General features: G+C 33.7%; 1 protein-coding gene across 3 annotated transcripts in view; it reads left to right on the top strand.

Annotated features, from left to right (window-relative positions):
• Nucleotides 1-15,168, top strand: part of ABCA3_9 (ATP-binding cassette sub- A member 3) — a 44,783-nt gene extending 29,615 nt beyond the window's left edge. Inside the window, exons 16-26 of one of the 3 annotated variants that reach the window (XM_035733071.2) lie at nucleotides 1,002-1,198; nucleotides 1,660-1,834; nucleotides 2,652-2,827; nucleotides 3,740-4,037; nucleotides 5,110-5,203; nucleotides 6,027-6,249; nucleotides 7,354-7,696; nucleotides 8,500-8,758; nucleotides 9,824-10,009; nucleotides 11,053-11,196; nucleotides 14,396-15,168. In XM_035733071.2, the coding sequence (XP_035589605.2) occupies nucleotides 1,002-1,198; nucleotides 1,660-1,834; nucleotides 2,652-2,827; nucleotides 3,740-4,037; nucleotides 5,110-5,203; nucleotides 6,027-6,249; nucleotides 7,354-7,696; nucleotides 8,500-8,758; nucleotides 9,824-10,009; nucleotides 11,053-11,196; nucleotides 14,396-15,041 (2,741 nt within the window). In that variant the 3' untranslated portion in view covers nucleotides 15,042-15,168. Of the gene's footprint in view, nucleotides 1-1,001; nucleotides 1,199-1,659; nucleotides 1,835-2,651; nucleotides 2,828-3,739; nucleotides 5,974-6,026; nucleotides 10,010-10,628; nucleotides 10,731-11,052; nucleotides 11,197-14,395 lie in introns of those variants that run through there. The other 2 variants (XM_051213376.1, XM_051213377.1) reach the window with 2 other exon arrangements.
• Nucleotides 15,169-18,819: the final 3,651 nt, after the last annotated feature.

The following is an 18,819-nucleotide window of genomic DNA, read 5'->3' as shown; positions in this document are numbered from 1 at the left end:
ACCAAGACCACCTTTGTATGTAAACTATGAACAGGAAATAAACCTAATGAAATGTCTTGGGCGATTGGATGAAATGAATTTGTGAGTAATCCTTCGGTCGATTAAGACCTAACTTAGATCAAATCTTTGGGAATCGTGTCACATCAGGCCTCACATCAAAAAGTTTCAAAGCCAATTTCAAGATCTGTTATTGAGTTACTGCATATCTCGCATCATGTCGCTCATCCTAGTATACAATTGGGTGCCATTGATGGAGTTGGATAACCAGCTATCAGTTTATCTATACATATGCTTTCCTAAAGACATGCACAAATAGGTATTGTACTGAAGTAAATAAATACTCAGCTACTACTGACCCTTGTTAGTTGGTTACCACAATCTAGTTTGTTTCCCTAAAGGAAAATCCACTACATAAAAGATATGTCAACTTATTTACATAGTTGTAGATGCTTTGTTAACTTATATATGAATTTTAAATTACTCAAGATAATAATATGCATTGTCCCTTAGATGAGATAGCGTTTACTTTATACGCGATATTATTTCTTCTTCAATAATTCATGATTATCATTGGACTACTCTCTTTGAAAATAGTTACAAAATAATGGATTTTCTTACCATGGATAACAACGCCGATATGTTTGGAATAGGTCCTCTCACTCTGAATGCATAAGGTTTTTTCAAGACTGGTCTACGTCAACACATAGAATAATCGTAATAAATGACGTTGAGTGAGTTGATCACTTCATCTATGTTTGCGAGTTTATGTCTAACGTACACCTGGTTTCCATTTAGTCCCTATTTAACTCAAGTATTTTCTGCAACTCAACTTGCATTCAACTGGTATTTATGCATCACGGGTTAGCATTAATTCCTATCTTTCTAAAAATAATAACGCATATGAAATTGGTTCATTTTCTTCCTTTTAAATCATGTTTTAAATTTGATTCACCTCAAATTATTTTACCTATTCGTTAACTTTTCTGTGTTATTTTTTATAGTGGATGAAAATTTTTCACTCAAATCCGGTACAGTAGGTCTAATTGTACAAAAGAACATTTCAACTTATTTCAAAGATATTTCATATTTCCAAACGAATTCTCATAAAACTTGTATTCAGTCAGTTAATGAAAATGTAAAATATTTAACAGGATTGTCACCATTTACAAGAGTACTTGTTGAAATACAAGCTTGTTTAGTAAGTTGGAAATCGGCCGTTGTTTCAGTCTTCTCTCTCTGTTTATTCTCGTTAAAAAGAAACTTTTGATACGTTCTACGTTTTCTTTAAAAGAAATGTATATTAATCTTATTAATTAATAACAAAATATGGTAAGATCAAAAATTGATTTTAGCCTATCATTTTGTTTGGCCTTTATAAATTTATTTTGTCGGTTCGAATATTTGATTGTTGGTTAAAATTAAAACAAGCATCTAACGACTCTGGGATGCAGGTACATCCAACTGGCTAGTCCCAAACAGGACGAAATGTGCGTTCTGAATTCCACTTCTAGCCATATTTCATCTATTCTGCATAAACAAAGAATAGTTTTAATTTTTAATTGCAAGTTTCTATTTATAGTGTACATTTACAAACTTCTACTAGTAGCTTTTTAAATAGTATGGTGTGTTTCATTTATCTTTATTTTTTTCATGCTTTAGGAGTACGATTCAATTTCTCATGAAAGATCATTAAAAACAAAATGTAGTCACCCACCACCTTGGTTTAATAGGAAATCTGGAAGTATTGTTAATCTCAATCAACATCAATGGGCCGCCTGCGAGTATGAACTATGCAGTCCAAGATCTACTGTGATAAATCGTGTAAATCCTCATGGTACGTTTTTTCGATCACTCATAGTATATTTCTTATGAATTTCTCTATGTTTATGATAACTGATTCATTTACTCCTCTGTATTGTAAGAGCATTTGACTCTAATATCATGTGATCTCTGTATCTCTTAGACTGATCCTTCTATATAACGAATTCTGATAACAATGGTATATTGTGTCGTATACGAGATGTGTTTGAAAGAGATCCGAATCAATAAATTCAGCGTGCCACATGTATCTAAAGTGCAAGGATTGTAGGGAGTTTAAAATTTTGTTGTGTTAATTAATGTAGTGATCAATCGTTACGTGCTGTGTGGGTTCATTTGCCACTCAACGATGTAGTGAGTGGGATTGATATGGCAATTAATTGTAGTGTACGTTATTGTGTTGGTTTTTGTAGTTCAAATAGATCATTGATAAGTTGGACATATACGGTCAGTCGCACATGTATAGAAATTGTACATGGATAGAATCTCATAATTATTTGTCTGAATGAGTACAACGTAATTTATAGTATTAAAATGATACATTTAGTAGTCACACGAGTGTTCTCTCTTATAGTGATAAATCATACAAGGCTTCCAAAAACTTCCCATGCAGACTCATCACGGCGAGACTATAGGTGAATAACACGGAGCTTTTAAGGAATGCATTAGTCATGGAGCCAAATGAACTCCGTTGTAAATGGATTTTGTTCAGTCGTTGAAAAAACCAGTTAATCACGTCGTGAAAATGAGTCAACTACGATCGAAGTTACAACACTATAAAATTACTAACTAATCACTATTTTATTGTTTTTTGGTTTTTCCCCTATTTCCAGTCGAATCTGATATCATTCCTGTATCCTCAATTTACGCATCGACTACTGGTCCAGGCAGTGTACGTATTACATGGTCCAGTCCTATTAAACCGAATGGTTTAATTATACATTATATATTACGTTATAGACCAAGAAATCATGACAATCATACAGATAATTATTCATTTTCGGACATGGTAAATTTACCGGTAGATATTTAAAATGACCACTTTTTTTATCCAATCATAATGTCTCTCTTTTTTAAAATAGCAAATTATAGGTCGTGATAGATTTAGATTGCAAATAAAATTATCTATGAGGTTATCAATAAATAGTTCATAGTAATGAATTCTGAAGTATTTTGTTCTGCCAATTGTTTGTCAAAAAGAAAACTGTATTCTACATTTTCCAAGAAAAGTAAAACGATTAAACTAAAAATGACGGAAATGAAATATATATTCAAGTGATTTTGAATTGATTATTTTACATTCTAGTGTTATTGTTGTGAAAGACAATGACAAAGTAAATTGCAATAAAGTGACCACTTGCTTTAATACCGAATTATATTTTATACAAAAGAGTTCGTAGTTTTTCTGCTAAATAGAACAGAAAGTTGATCGCTTATTTAGTTTTTTTTTCCTGACATCAACAAACTGCGAAGTAACATTAAAATTGAATGTGTATAGCTTGTTGAAGCTATTTTTGTCTGTCGACTGGTGATTTTTACATTGTCTACGGAATGAAACTTAATCAACCAACTATTTTCATTAGGTCTCTGGGAGTACTTTTTACCTCGAAATGTAGTACACAAATCTGTGATTAGTCGTTTGTCCCTACTAATTTTATTTTTTTGTCTACTGTTCTCTATTTTTTTACATTCAATAAAAAGCAGTGTGTTAAATATTGCTCTGCTAAAGGTTTTTTAAGCTATCAGATATATTGTAAAAATTTTTTGACTAAAATATATGATTTTCAACTCATTAAATAATCATACAACTCATAAATAAATGTTTAGTCAATAGAGATGTGACTTCATTAATATAGACACTCTTATCATCACACCAAAAATTTATTATACTAAACACTTTGTATTCCTAATTTATTTCCAGTCTGTACCATGGTTAACAAAATGTATACCGCTAAGCCATTGGGCAACAGTCAAACCAGAACAGAAATCATTAACTTCAAGTTTATTTGCGGGTTTTAATAAAAAGATGGTATCACAAAGTGAACGTGATTCTAATGGTAACAGTAATACTGCTGAAGGCGGGATCTTAATCAAAGATCTGTCCCCAGGTAGCTATGAATTTCAAATTTTAGCCATTTCGCTTGCTGGTAGTGGAGAATGGAGTCCTACTGGGATTTTCAATATTCCATTCTATATAGATCATAATGGCATAGTAAACTGTATGTTTATTAGATTTTCATTATCCATAATTTATATCATCTCGTTATTTTAAATCCATGTACAGTAATTATTAACACGATAATTTGACTAGTTACATTTGTATTCATTGTTCTCTGTCACTAATAATATCTGCTAATGATTCTGTACTTTAGAAACACACTCATTCTAAAACAACAATGGGTTCAAGTCGACAATATGTTTGTATGAACCAATTCTCTTATTTTAAGTAAAGATGGTTACCATCTATCCACTATCTTATAAAAAGGGTGATGAATTTTGTTATTTCGAATTTAATTTTTTAGAATCTTCCTGTTGTCGATATTTAAAATATGTCCAACTAACGATTCCTATATAGTGCGAAACATGCATTATAGATCCCATTTCTAGCTCGAATACTGGTAACTTAATAGCAATATCTCGACAATCCGCTCAAGATGCACAGTCTCATCAAAATTCAGTTCTTAAAATCGACAACAGAATGATCCGAAAAGTTAGAGAGAAAATGATTAGAATTCTGATTGTTAACTTATTTGATAATATGTGACAGACTTTTGGAATGTTATAATTTTGTCGATCATATAGAAATAGGTTTTGTCAATCATAGATATCATAGAATAAGTTTATTTCTGACAAAAAATGTAGGTGATTATTTAAAACGTACTTCAGCGATCATAGAATATGAAGTGTTATTTTTAAAGGTGAATTTACATTTTGTATGGACAAATGTTTATAAAATATTTAAAAGTTATAACATATAGTATTCCGATGCTTCATATTTAATCAACAATCAATGTGTTGCGTTGAATACTTGGATCATTTTGGTAGCTAATTGTGTTTTCAATTTTCTAGTTACGAATTTCTCTCTTACATTTCTCATCAGGATGTCATTAATTTTGACAGTATCATTACACAAAACATGATTTCCTTTCAATGAGCTAGTTCCTAGTTTAATGACGGTGTTGGATTCTCTTGATTTTCATTGCGATTCACCAAGATACTTTTAAAATTTAGAAGCTAAAAGGTCATGAATTTATGTACATAATTGTTTCATTCTTGAAAATTAAATTTCAGATAGAAAACTTGCAAATATTTGCACAATCACTTTAGGTGCACTTCTGTTGCTCTGTTTCATTTTGGGGATTATTTGGTATAAAGCACGTCGTTAGTAAGTTGTGTTCAATTTTGTTATCGTTCCATTTTTTTACAAATGAAGAAACCCATATATATCGTAGATTCTCTCGTAAATATTATTTTTTTCTAAAGCCAATTAAATTAATTGATAAAAGACAGATTAAACGTATTGCCTAACGTAAAATTAATTCTTTTTGTTGCCCTTGTGTAACTGTCTACGAAATAATTGTTTGTGTACATTCAATCAAAAAAGTATATCGTATTAAAAATACTGTTCAATCTGCTTACGTTAATCATCTGAACATCATTTAGTAAACATAGTCTGCTGTTATCCACTGATGTTTATTCTTCCTACTCGTCTGACATTCGCATACATCAGTTAAATATTTTGTGCCTTACTCTTGAGTAAACATCTAATAAAGTATTGACAATTTCAAAAGACGTAGTTAATTTCATAGTTGTATACAAAGATTTGCTCTGTTAATTGGTTCAAGTCGATCGACAAGCAAACCCAGACTTAGGTTTTATACTAGTTATCATTAGTCAGCTAAATAATACATAGGGGAACTGATACTACTTGTGGGATTGGTACTTTTATCAGCTAATGATATAACTACATATATTTGGACTGCAACTAACCTCTTGTAGAACTTAGATCATGTGATAAACAGTTTTGTTCAGAATTTCCTTACGTGAATTCCATGAACCACTGGACGACAGAATATTTAAAATTATACTAACTTCAAGTCTATGGTTGTTGAGATCTTTTGAAAATAAAGATTGCTTACATTCTATTGTCTGTGCTTAATTCAAATAATTTATTTATATTGATTTTATATTTATCTTTCTTTACATAGTTATTTAAAGGCTACAGCTTGGACATCAAACAATCCTGATTACTGTACAATTTATGAAGTTGACGATTGGGAAATTACTAAAGACGATGTTGATGTTTTACATTGGAAATATCCAATTGGTCGTGGTAGTTTTGGTACTGTATATAAAGGTGTTGTAAAACAGTTGAAAACACCAGCTAAATTATTTTATAAAAATCCAGTAAATATACCTGTTGCTATTAAGGTAGGTAGGTGATATTCTTCAATAGTTTTTCCATCTATTAAATAAATTGTTGTTATGAGTGTTTCTCGTATTCTGATGCAATTAACAGTTGGTATTTTACTTTTCATTATACTATCATCGCCATTAAATATTTTCCATTTTCTATTATAAAATATATTGATTCGATTATGCGTATCTTTTATTTACTGTTCCAAGTCCACTTTCAGCGGTGAACATCGATTGCCAAAATAATTGTCCACACATTAAATTAGTTCACTTGTGTGTATATACCAATTCAACTTCTCCTGCATAATTAGTCACGTAGGCCGCATTCAGAGAGCTTTATCCTTGTGTGTTTGTAAACATGTATCAGCATGGTTGGGAAAAGGAGTTACTAGATCGATTGACAGCGCAATTCTTTCTCACTTGATAGATGGTGAACATCTTACTAAAATAGATGGAGCTTTCCCTGTTTTATATCAAGTTTCAAACAGTCTACCTAAAAAAGCTAAATTACGACTACTCTGCATAGCTGAAGCCATCTGGATAAACTCCAGAAAACTCAGCTTGTGTATTCAAAAGAGGTATATTCAGCTTTTGTGTTTGCCTTGGTCCATAACTGGGTCACCAGATACCTAAACTGGGGATTATGGACCCCTTACCACTGCTTCCAATTTCTTTTGTGTTAATATCTTTCTTAATTTACATATTCATCTTTACCGATACCTCTTTTTTACATATATTCACACGTTATTATTAACAAGACTAAATTTTCCTACTGTGCATTTTATTCACACGATATTTTATTTTGTTATATTACTATTATATCGATTATGACTTGACACTTTACTATAAATCATTCTCACTTTCATTAAGTGACCTTTCTAATTTACAAATAGCACAATTTTGGAATATTTATATCGTAACAGATGCAAACGTCCACCATGTTTAACATACAACATTGTCTAATTCATTAATACATGCCTTATTTTGGCCTTTGTAAAATATCATAATTATGGACTTATCACTAGAGTCTGATGATGAAGTTATTGAAAAAAATTGTTTGCTCAAATATTCTTGGTCCACTTGTATTTGATCTTCTTTCTTTTGTGTTCTCTTTATTAGACAATCAGCATACACAGCACTTTATTTGATCATCGTGATTTCATTAATGAAGCATGCTTTATGAAACAATTTCAAAGTTATCATTTAGTACGTCTACTTGGTTTAGTAACTCAAACCAAGCATAAACATCAATCGGTATCATTTACTGATCAATGTATGAAATTGTTACATAATCATCATTTTGGTAAACTGGGTCGCTTTGTCAGTCGAATTTTAAAGTGGACACCAACTTCATCATCATCACCGCCAAACGTAAAACAATCTTCTCTGCTTTCCTCGTCAATATCACCTCCATTAGGCAATCAAATGTTAGATGATGAAAAGCTTAATTGTCACACTTTGGGTATGTAATGTGTTTATGTATTCTGCTTGGTTTTTTTTCTACATTCAAATTGATATATGTTCATTCGTTATAAGAAATCGTACTTCTGTCTTCCTTGTAAAAAAATTGTTTGGAAAAAATTATTTTAAATAAACGTTTTCAGTGAATGCTTGTGTAGCTTGCGTTCATTGTTACCTCCAGTACTGATTCACTATATGTGAAAAGAAAACCTTATTATCAAACACTCGTCAGTGGTGGTGTAGTTGCAGATGAATTGACTCATTTATTAATATACTTTCGAGTTCATGAATTATCTTTGAATGTTACCGAGATCTATAATCTGAAACGATCCAGTTTGCAATTTTCTCAGATGTTTTAAATAGTTGATTGGAGTTTTTCCAGATTCCACTTATGGTTGAAATTTTGAAAGTGAAATGAGTAGTTATCTCATATCTCCTATTCATAAATTTCTTGTGTTTAATTTGCTACCACAATTGATATTTTTGTCATAATTATTCGACTGCTTTACTTTTCTTGTCAATCATCTCTTTTTCATTGTATCAGTGTAAATTTTGACTACTTGAAACCGACATACTTCTGTGTCAATTCGTACATGATCTATGATTAATTATCAAATATCAATTCCTGTTTGCGTTACTTATATTTTAACTACATAAAGTTAAGTGCGTATCCCAACAGTCATATTTCTCTAAACTCTAATAAAATAGATTGCAAGTTGCATTTTATATTTGACTATTTGTAAACTTAAATTGAATCCATTTATAAAATATTATTTTCTAATTTACTTTTATTTAACTTCACAGGTTTATTAAAACAACAATTAACACATGTTAACGATACATATTTATTTAATAACACTCAATCAATTGGTTTAATGAATAAAGTGGCACCAGAAAGTCCATTAGTTATTATGCAATTAATGGCTAAAGGCGATCTAGCTAGTTATCTACGTTATTTAGGTGACAAAGGACAAGGTTCCGTTAATTCATCACAAGCGTATTTATGGGCAACACAAATAGCTGATGGTATGGCATACTTATCTGCTAAACAGTATGTTCATAGGTAATGATTTTGTATTTAAACGAAAAGGGACGTCATACATTTTATGAAGCAAAATATCAATGTTAATTTATTAGAAACTATTAGTTATTTTTTCGATAGTTGTATTCTGACAACTTATTCTTAATTCTTGATGATATTTCATCATTGGTACAACAAAAGTAGTATTTATTAACTCATTGCTTCGCTGTTATCTTTTCCTTATTTGAAACTATTATACATGGATGTTTGCGGAATTGTGAAGTTTTATTTATTACGCATAATCTAATGTAACCAAATCCTTACCAGTGATGACAGTTGATAAAAAACTAATTTATTACATAAATATCTGTCAACTATCCTATATGTTATATTTAAATGGTAACATTATTGTTCCTCCAAATAAAGTAAACGATTTAGTAGTTAGTTTATTATCAAATTCTTCGATGTTCAATTTTGGTGGAGTTTTGTTCTCTGAACGACATCATCAGCACATCAGTAGTGGGAGTTCGAATCAATCTCATTAAGACTGTGGGTACGATTTGCTGACGAGCATCAAGTTACCGTACTTCAACCCAGCCACAGGAAGTCAATGAGTTAAGAAGGAAATTATGTAGAAAGCAATGGATATATAAACATGAGTGCAGTTTCATAGGAATGATTCCGATTGAAGGATAGAAGGTTAGGGGTAATACTCAACTCAGGATTTAGAAGAAGACTGAGGATGAATGCATATGCACCATTATTATTCAGTAGGGAACTGTCATTTAACATTCGCGACAAATAATTATGTATAGTACGTAGGTTCGGGCCAGGAGATTCTCACCTACTGATGTAGCCCAGACAAGTAGTTACGGTCTTCATGAATTGACACCATGTTTACCTAACTGAAATAATAAACTAATAATTGGAAGGGTCAAACCTTGATATTCTTCACTAATTTCTAGCGAAAGTTAGGTAGTTTGCAGAACTCACAACGAAGTTAGGTAGTTTTCCTGTCAAATAATGTGTTTTAGTATATTCAGGTTAGTTTACCACTTCATATTATCATACAATTCAATAAAAAATTTCATTGTCTTCATTATGTAGAGATTTAGCTGCTCGCAATTGTCTTGTTGATTCCAATCTCACGGTGAAAATTGGGGATTTCGGACTTTGTAGAGATGTTTATGGACATAATTATTATCACAAAACAAGTCACGCAAAACTACCAATCCGTTGGATGGCCCCAGAATCTCTTCAAACTGCTTACTTTACAACACAATCAGACGTTTGGTTAGTTACTAGCTATTTATAAAGATCTATTTAAATGATAGCAACATATTTTAAGGTTTCATTTTTTGTCAAACACGAAATACATAGAGTTAATTAGGTCCGGTTAGAAATTACCGCGGTTGTCGTTATTCACCTTGGTAGTTTTCCGTTAAAAAATGAAGTATTAAATACCAAATGCAGTGCATTGATATATTGTTTTACTTTGTCCTGCAGGATATGTTTCATTTTGTTATCAAAATAACTCGGTCAACATCAATGATAGGAACAGCATTTTATTCACTCATATACAATTATTCTATTAATTTTGATTCATAGTGATTATATGTCATTGTGACTTGTTAAGTTTTGAAATCAGCAGTAAAACTACGAGTCTACTGTTCATTCTTGAAATTTCCATAATAATAATGATCATGATCAGATCTCGAAGTTGTCAATTATAAATTTGAGGAAATTTAATAACATTAAAGGTAAATCCTTTGTCTATATAGGAGGATTTGAAATCGTAATTTTTGTCTATATAATTTTTATTGCAAAAGGATATTTATAACATTTAGTTAACGGCATTATAATATATAGGAATAGCCTAGAAAGATTGCGTTTTTTTCTTTTTTATTATTAGCCTGATTGCCTGGTGAATGTCTCACAGCTAACTTTATGTACGCATTCTTGCTCAGTGGTTTGGCCATTTCTAGTGACATTTTGAAGAGAGATTTTATAACAGGTTCCTGTTATTCTCAGAATAGTTTAAAATCATAGTGTAATGGATAAGTTCGTTTTATTTTGTAAATGTCGATAATCTCACAGGGTTACCTTATATTTCGGTGTTTGATCAATCCCTATTAATCGCTATTGGTAACTTAATGCAAAAAATAGCAAAGACATTATTCTGTTTTCGTTTTTTGGATATTAACTATATACTTTCTAGTATTTTGTAAGAAATTGAGTGTATTAGAAAATTATCACTTTATCATAACGTCTGTTTATAATGAATCGGTTATACTTACTCCTTATTTCTTTATTTATCGTACTTTCAAATGACTCAGGTCTTATGGTGTTGTTTTGTGGGAGATAGTTACTATGGCATGTCTTCCTTATCGTGGTATGTCTCATGAAGAGGTGGTCAAGTATGTTCTCAGTGGAAAAACACTTCTATCCAATAGTTCGCCTACCAACTGTCCAGAACTCTTGTAAGTTCTTATAAGGATGTTTTTGTCCAGTTATCGAGTATTTATATTAGATTGCTTTCCATACTTTGATTTCTGTTTTCTCATTCTTTTAACTACTGAATACGATGTTTTTTCATGTGTTCTTTTACATAAATTTCCTGTCGAATTGTGAGACTGTTTATACCTGTATTTTTAATGTTTTAAAAACTGACTAGGATTTTGAAGGAAGTTCAAATACAAATTTAAAACCTGCATTTGGATGATCCGTGCCATTAAAATCTAAATAATTCCAACGTTTCATCTTGTAGAATGGTCCAAGGTTTCTCATTAGCTGTCAACGTCCTAGAGTTACATTAGTAATATTACTACAAACGAGTTTTACTCACCGTGATCGTTGAAGATTAGTTCGAAATGACATAAGAGATGAGGAGAGGAAAGAATATATTTTATCTATAATCAGGCGATAAAACAATTTGATGTAGGAATCGCTCGTCAGTCATCTACAACGTAAGACCACATAAAGTTATGCATCAGTCCATATTGCCATACCTTATTAGTACAACAAAATGAACACCGAATTCAGAGAATCAGTTACTTCAATAGTAGAAAAATATCTAAAAAACATTCCATATAAACATAAAATACAGGGAAAAAGAATTAGTTCGTATAAAGAAGGCTATAAAGTAATTTGAGGGAAGACAAAGAGTGCATGAACCTACACCATTGTGATTGACTCTGAGCCATGTGACCCAAAGTCTCCCACAACTAGCTACGACAGTCGCGTGCACCACAACCAAGTAGTTTACATCTACCGACATGGCTCACACTGGAAGTTAATGACTTTATGGACGCCAAATTTTCGTTTGGCAACCCTAACGTTCTTCCAGCCGTCTCCAAAACTAGTCAGCATTGCTCACCGTGGTAGTCGGTGATTAGGCATGTGTAATACGTAGCCTAACCATCTCAGTTGATGTAGATTCACAACCTCATCAACGAATTTACCATCATTTCCTAATACCATGCGTCTAACCTCATTATTACTTACCCGGTGATCCCAGCAGATGCAAGCTATATTTCTAAGACATCTGTGATCAAAACTAGTAGCTTACGAGTATCTTCTACTCTTAATGGACACGTTTCGTAGCCGTAAAGTAAAACAGAACGAACTGCCGCGAAGTATACTCGTCCTTTAGTTGATAGACGGATACCTCGCCTTCTCCATTGGTGATGTAAGTTGACAAAAACCAAACGAGCTTTCTGAAACCATGAAGAGGCTTTGTCACACACACCATTAGTGCTGATCAGACTTCCAAGATAAGTGGAGTTTTCGGTGTGGTCGACTACTCCACTCCCTATCCTTAGTTCAGGTGTTGACGCAAGCCAGTTTTGAAGCAACAATCTGCATTTAGGGAAGGAGAAACGCATCACAAACTTCCTGGCATTGTTGCTCAGTGCTACCAAAACACTGTGTCTTCGCCAAACAAAACTATGCCATCTGCGTGTTCCATAAGATCTGAGTTGACTGATAGTGTTTGAGTAAAGAGCCTTCACAAGTTTTATGTACTTCTGAGATACGCCTCTCAACGACAGACAGACACAGACACAGAACATCTTGATCTACAGAATCAAATGCTGCTTTCAAGTCCAGAAAAACCATCTTTTTCAGACGCTGATAAGCAAACCTGTGTTTTAGGATCTGAAGAATGGCGAACATGTGATCGGTGCAGCTACGATCGAATTCGAAGCCAGCCTAATTTTCTCGTATATTCAGTTCATGAGTCTTTGTTAGACACCCGATAATTATTGAGGCCAGTATTTCAGACGCTATATTAGTCAAACTAATCCCTCCATGGTTATCACATGATGATCTTGATCCCTTCTTATGTTTTGGGACAAACAGTGTTTGCGACCAGTCTGATGGGATCACATCTAGTCCTCAGATTTTAGCTGAAATATTAGTCAGCCTAGTCGCTAAAACTGGACCACTCTCTCTTGAGACCTATGGAACCAATCCATTTAGATTCACTGCTCTTCCGCGTTTCAGATTAGCTGTAGCCTTTTGAACTTCAGGTAGAGTCGGGGTACCTACTTCAATGTTCCATTCAGGCTATCTGGGAATGGTGGGTAATTGTAGAGTAGCTGAAGGCCAGCTAAACTGTTCTTTATAGTGCTTCGACCATCGTTCTAAACGTCCGGACTAGGTGAGAGCAGATGAGAGTGTCGACTTTTTCCGAGATAGTCTCACTTACACCGGACTTCTAAATTCCGGTTTCTTTTATTAGTCCGAAAAGCTGTCCTATGTTACCTACAGCCGTTATTTTTTCCATCTCTTTTGCTCTCGTTGCCCACCACTAGTCAAGATCGTTCCGTAGGCTTTTAATTAACCTAGATCTGATTTGTTTTCGCTGTTCATCATGTTCAGACCCTTATGGGATGAGTTTACGAGAGTCTGTCAGTGCAATAGATGTCGCGGAAATCCACTGGTTTATCGTAACCCTTTAGTTCAAATCACCAATAGATATCGCTGTCGTTTTCACGGCTGTCCCTAAATCTTTCCGAGCAACACCTGGTTCAGCCTCGTTGTCGGAATTGCCTAAGTGTGACTTCCGTTGTTTCTGGAATTTGCTTTTGCCCTACCCATCGCTGAAATCAATTCTAGTGGATTTACTCAATATGGTCTTTCTATATCCAATGGGGTGCCAGCAAATGCGTACTTGTTTTAGAACATAGTCGGAATCTAAACATGTACTCCGGACCGAGCAACAGTCTTCTATCGTGCCTTTCCAACGATGACTGATGGCAGTATATTTAGGTGTGTACTAAAATTTGGTCAAGTTTCTTCTGCAACTTCATTTTATCTGCTGCATTCGGTTATATCGGCACAAATCTCTGTGTGTGTTGATCGACAGATCTTTTGTGCAGTTTCCTCTCTTCTTATAAAAGCTATTCAACTCATTTCCTCTGCATAAATTAGTTGAAATAATATATTTCATTAGTATAAGATAAGGATTGTGTAAAACTTATGTATTCATCCGAATTATGAAAGTGAAAACAATTCTTTCTAATTTGCAGGATAATGTTTCATGTTGTTGGATAAATTTTATAAATATCATGATTCGAGTCTATTGTTTTTGAAATTTTTATTTTCGATTTGTCTTCTGCTAATCCTCCCTTATTAAATAGTTTGTATTTTAATTACATTTTTTTTGCTTCTATTTAGTCGTGCATTAATGCTTCATTGTTGGAACTTCAATCCCTTGAAGCGACCAACATTCCTAGGATTGTCTGCTCTGCTTTCACCATGCTTTGGAGATGCGAAGTTTCGAATGGCTAGTTTTTTTTATCATGGTGAACAAAGTTTTGTAAACAAAGATAATCGCTTAAAGGTTTTGGAAGCCCCTGCTGTTTCATTAGGTAAATTGAACATATCATGTAATCAAGATCCCGCCCATGCACTTGCGTCTGCTTTAAGTACATTATTCTGCGGTACTGATGAAGATTGTAGTTATGAATACAATGATCAAAATTTTGACCGTCGTGATAATTTTTCTGCAGCATCAATGCAGTTCGGCGCCATTAGTCGAACAGTGACAGTCAAGGCAAGTCCTATCGGTAGTGATCATTTTAATAAAACTCATTTGGTGAATTGCAGTCCTGAAGATATATCTTTGAAACAAAGTGATAACGGCATTGCTCTGTCAGAGGTTCAGTGTTTGTTAAGATTATGTGAACACGACCCAAGTCTTGCTGTCCCACCTTTTGTAGATTCTGAATCATTTCCTTTGATATCCAATCATATAAAAAAGTTTTCTGCTGATGAATGTACAAACTTCGAACTAAGTAAATTTAGAAACCTTATCACATAAACCAAAAATATTTGTTATAAATTGTCATTCCTTGTGATAGCTTTTATAATTTCATATTTTTACATTATTTTGCAAATTGTTTTCACTTGCTTTCTGATAATAAATAAATAGTTATTGCGAAGAAAAATTATTCGTTAGTCACCTGCCATGTGGCTCACGAAAGCCAGTACAGGGTATTGCTTGGCTGAATTTTTAAATTCAGGCGTATTCGTTGGTGTCGTCATGCAGAATAAAATAGTTTTTGTTATAGATTTAGTTGTATCTGACTATTCTTAATTTGCAAGGTTATTGCGTCGGTACCCTTAAATTTAGTACGCGTGTGTGTAGAATCTAATAAATACATAATAACGTTCAGGTAAAAGATGAACCTTAAGTGGAAAGTCTTTTAGCTGTAGTGAGTACTTCAATATTTTTTATCATATGAAGATGGAAATTCTCAAAGTTTAAAAACGATTTTTAGGAAAATTTCTAGTAAATTGCAATGCTCGGTTGAGGATCGTCTTCAGAAGTCTAAATTTCTAACTATTGAACTGCGAACTTATATGAACGGTTATATTGTAAATATTTGATCGTCATTCTTCAGCCCTGTATCATATCACGCTTTGTATTTTATTACCAACATTCGATCCTTTTTTGATTAGAACTTTAAAACTACAAATTAGTTTGGACTAAACGTGACTATAATTTATTTTTAAGTGCGTGACTACATTTAAAAAATAATTTCTGGAATACGGTACGAACTTTAGGATCAAAGTAAGTAGATACATATGGAGATCCATTAACTGATAAAGCAAACGATTTGAATCTATTGTGAAATATTCTCAGATATGAGTCTCGGAACCAGAGTAGCTTAAACACCAGACAAACAGTGATTAAGCAGTTTAATACTTCCCCATCCCAGTTAGTCATACTCAACTTGAGACCTGGGACGTGTTTACACCGCTTCAAGATTCCTCATCCTGTTAGGGCAGAGGGATATAACTGTCAAGACAAACACCATAGCAACAAAGGTTGTGACAGCATTAGTGATAATCAAAATGATTGAGCATGTATGTCATTGGAGAAAACGGGTTTAAGAAATAAAGACAATTTTCCGGGCATAACCATTTTTAAGCATAGATAAATAATGACCAGCAGCGGGATCTGTAATGCCCATTTCGCGCCATTTGATACTTGTCGGCTTGATGTTCTTGTAAGACAGAGTTGGTGTTCTCTTTGGGACTTGAACTGTCTATCTCTGCCAAAAATGATTTTATCTTAATGACAAGATCGAGGCAATCCACATAGGATGCACTTACGTCTACAGAACCATATCAATCGCAAAATCCGAACAACCTGAGCATACGAATTTATAAGGTGATTTAGAAATCTGGAATCTACGGTAAAACAAATAGTGAATGTACACTGTGCTTTGACGAACCATTTTGAGTTACGTCACCCAAAGTCTAACCATTGGTAACGATAATCATGTGGACTGCAATCAGGTTGTTTGCACCTATCAACATGGTTTAGTTCTATTGTGAATGACTTCGTGGACTGATGCAATGTCTTGGTTTGACCGCCTCCAGCTTTTTTAAACGTGTTTCTACATCATTCGACATTGTGAGTCTAGGTAGTCAGTGGATGGGCGTACTTAACACATATTCAAAACATTTCATTTGACAATGATTTATCACCTCATCAGTCGACTTGTTATAGTAACGTAGAACTCTTCGTCTGATCACAAAATCGCAAACCTGATAGTCCCAAAAAGCAAGTGGTTAGAAGACACTTGTAACTAAATACAAGTGACTTGAGAATATCTTGTATTTATAAGGGCCAAATTTCTCATGCGAAAAGTAGAAGACAGCGTGCTGATATACAGTATACACTCCTTTTAGTTGACAAGCTTTTGTCTAGCCTACGCCACAAGTAATGCAAGTTGATGAAGGCTGACTGAACTTTGTGGATTCATTTCGAGATTTCACTATATATCAAACCACAAGGACTGGTGAGACCCCCATAATAAGTGAAGTTATTGAAAAAGCCCAATCACGTCGTTCCCTATAATTATTTTAGGAGTCGACAAAGAGCAGCCCTGGGGTAAGATTTTAGGTTGGGAGAGAGAGAATCGCATCGTGAAGATCTTATTATTACTGTTTGAAACCATTCTGATTTTCCAATGTTTAATTTTTACTAGTCCCAGTTAAGCGTTGGATTACTATTTGGAACATTAGTAAAGAATCTGTTGATCGAACTGATTCCTTTGCGGTCATCAAAAGAGTATTCTAGTCCCTTCTTGTAAAGCGGAATGACTGACGATCATAACCAGTTGGAAGTGTTCATCAGACTCTAGTTAAGACTTTAACTCATCTTATTGGTTCAAATGAACCACAACTCTCAAAACACATACTAATGTATCAGAATCTGTTACTCTCTGTCCCTTTGGATTAGCCGAAATTTTCTCACCACTAAATTTTGAGCAGCTTATAATGACACCCTATTCAAGTTGCTTGACAAAATCGACGACTCAAGGTTAGCTGAAGATCAGTAAAGATGTTCGTCAAAACATTATGTCAAGTGTTCCATCCTCATGGAATGTATCCTTATTCTATCTTTTTCTAGAATAGTCTAAGTACTCACCAAATTTTTTAACATCTGTTTTTTAACAAGTCTGAGAAGTTGTCTACTTAACACCTTATTCATTGTCTTTGTTTTTGCTGTCCACCACTGCTCATGATTGTTACGTAGACAGTTTTTTGGCTCATGATCCACTTCTCATTGGCTCTCATCGTACTAAAAGCATAAACGATGAGTTTCTGATCATATAATGATTCCGTAAGTGCTACCGAATTCATTGATTTTTCTATATGTTTTGGTTGGGGTAATTCTAGAGAGAGTTCTTGCCATAGTTTTATGTTCCAAGAAAGACACATGGATATACTTTTTTATAATAGAGCATGAGCAAAGTTCAGTGATGTGTCTTATAACGAGCAACATTTATTTGTAGCGTGGTGTCGGGTCGCGATTGACAATGAACACCACTACAAAGGAACGCGTGCCAGGACATCCATAAAATCCCCCGGAAGCCGAATTTCAGAAGGCAGTTAGTGGACCAAGTCGAGATATATTTGCTGGCGACATCGTGGTATCGAAAGAATACCGAGATCGTGCCAGGATACATGCTTGGTTACTGAGCGTAACCGGATTCGCGCGAGGTCACGATCGAAGTAAGTATAATGGATGTTTTCAGCACAGTTAAACAAAAAGCACATTAAAACAGTCACTGGTACAACTGGTTATAATAATAATTTTTTCATTAAATTCATCGTGTTCTCGTGATAAAGTAAGTTACTACATATTCATCGGGTCTATCTATCCATGGGAATTGGTTATCTGGTCTGTTCGCATCAATTAAAACATTTGGAGACCCATACATCTAACTTTTGAAAATAGAGGATTATATGAAGACTTGTACGCGCAGTTTGAGTGAATGGGTAAGCGGTCTATAGCAGGCAATCCTAGCAAGTGTGTAGTTATGCGAATCAGTTACTTTGACGGTTCACATAACCATATAATAAGTGGAATGTCATTATTCAAAGTAATTGGTCATAATAAATCCGCAATAGCAAATAATGACGAATCTAGAGTTAAAAGTAGTCGTATTTTAACTGCGTTCAAACACTGGGGGGGTTGTAGTTTTTAGTAGAAAATTTCTTCGCCTGGATGAAAAAATATTTTGAGCATTCATATCAAAAGTTTATTAATCCGCATCTGGAATGTGGAATGGAAGTAGAAA

Source organism: Schistosoma haematobium, chromosome 3 (genome assembly GCF_000699445.3).
Source record: "Schistosoma haematobium chromosome 3, whole genome shotgun sequence".
In the NCBI taxonomy this organism is placed as follows: Eukaryota; Metazoa; Platyhelminthes; class Trematoda; order Strigeidida; family Schistosomatidae; genus Schistosoma; species Schistosoma haematobium.
The sequence above is the reverse complement of the archived record's forward strand: the minus strand, read 5'-3'. Positions and strand labels throughout refer to the sequence as shown.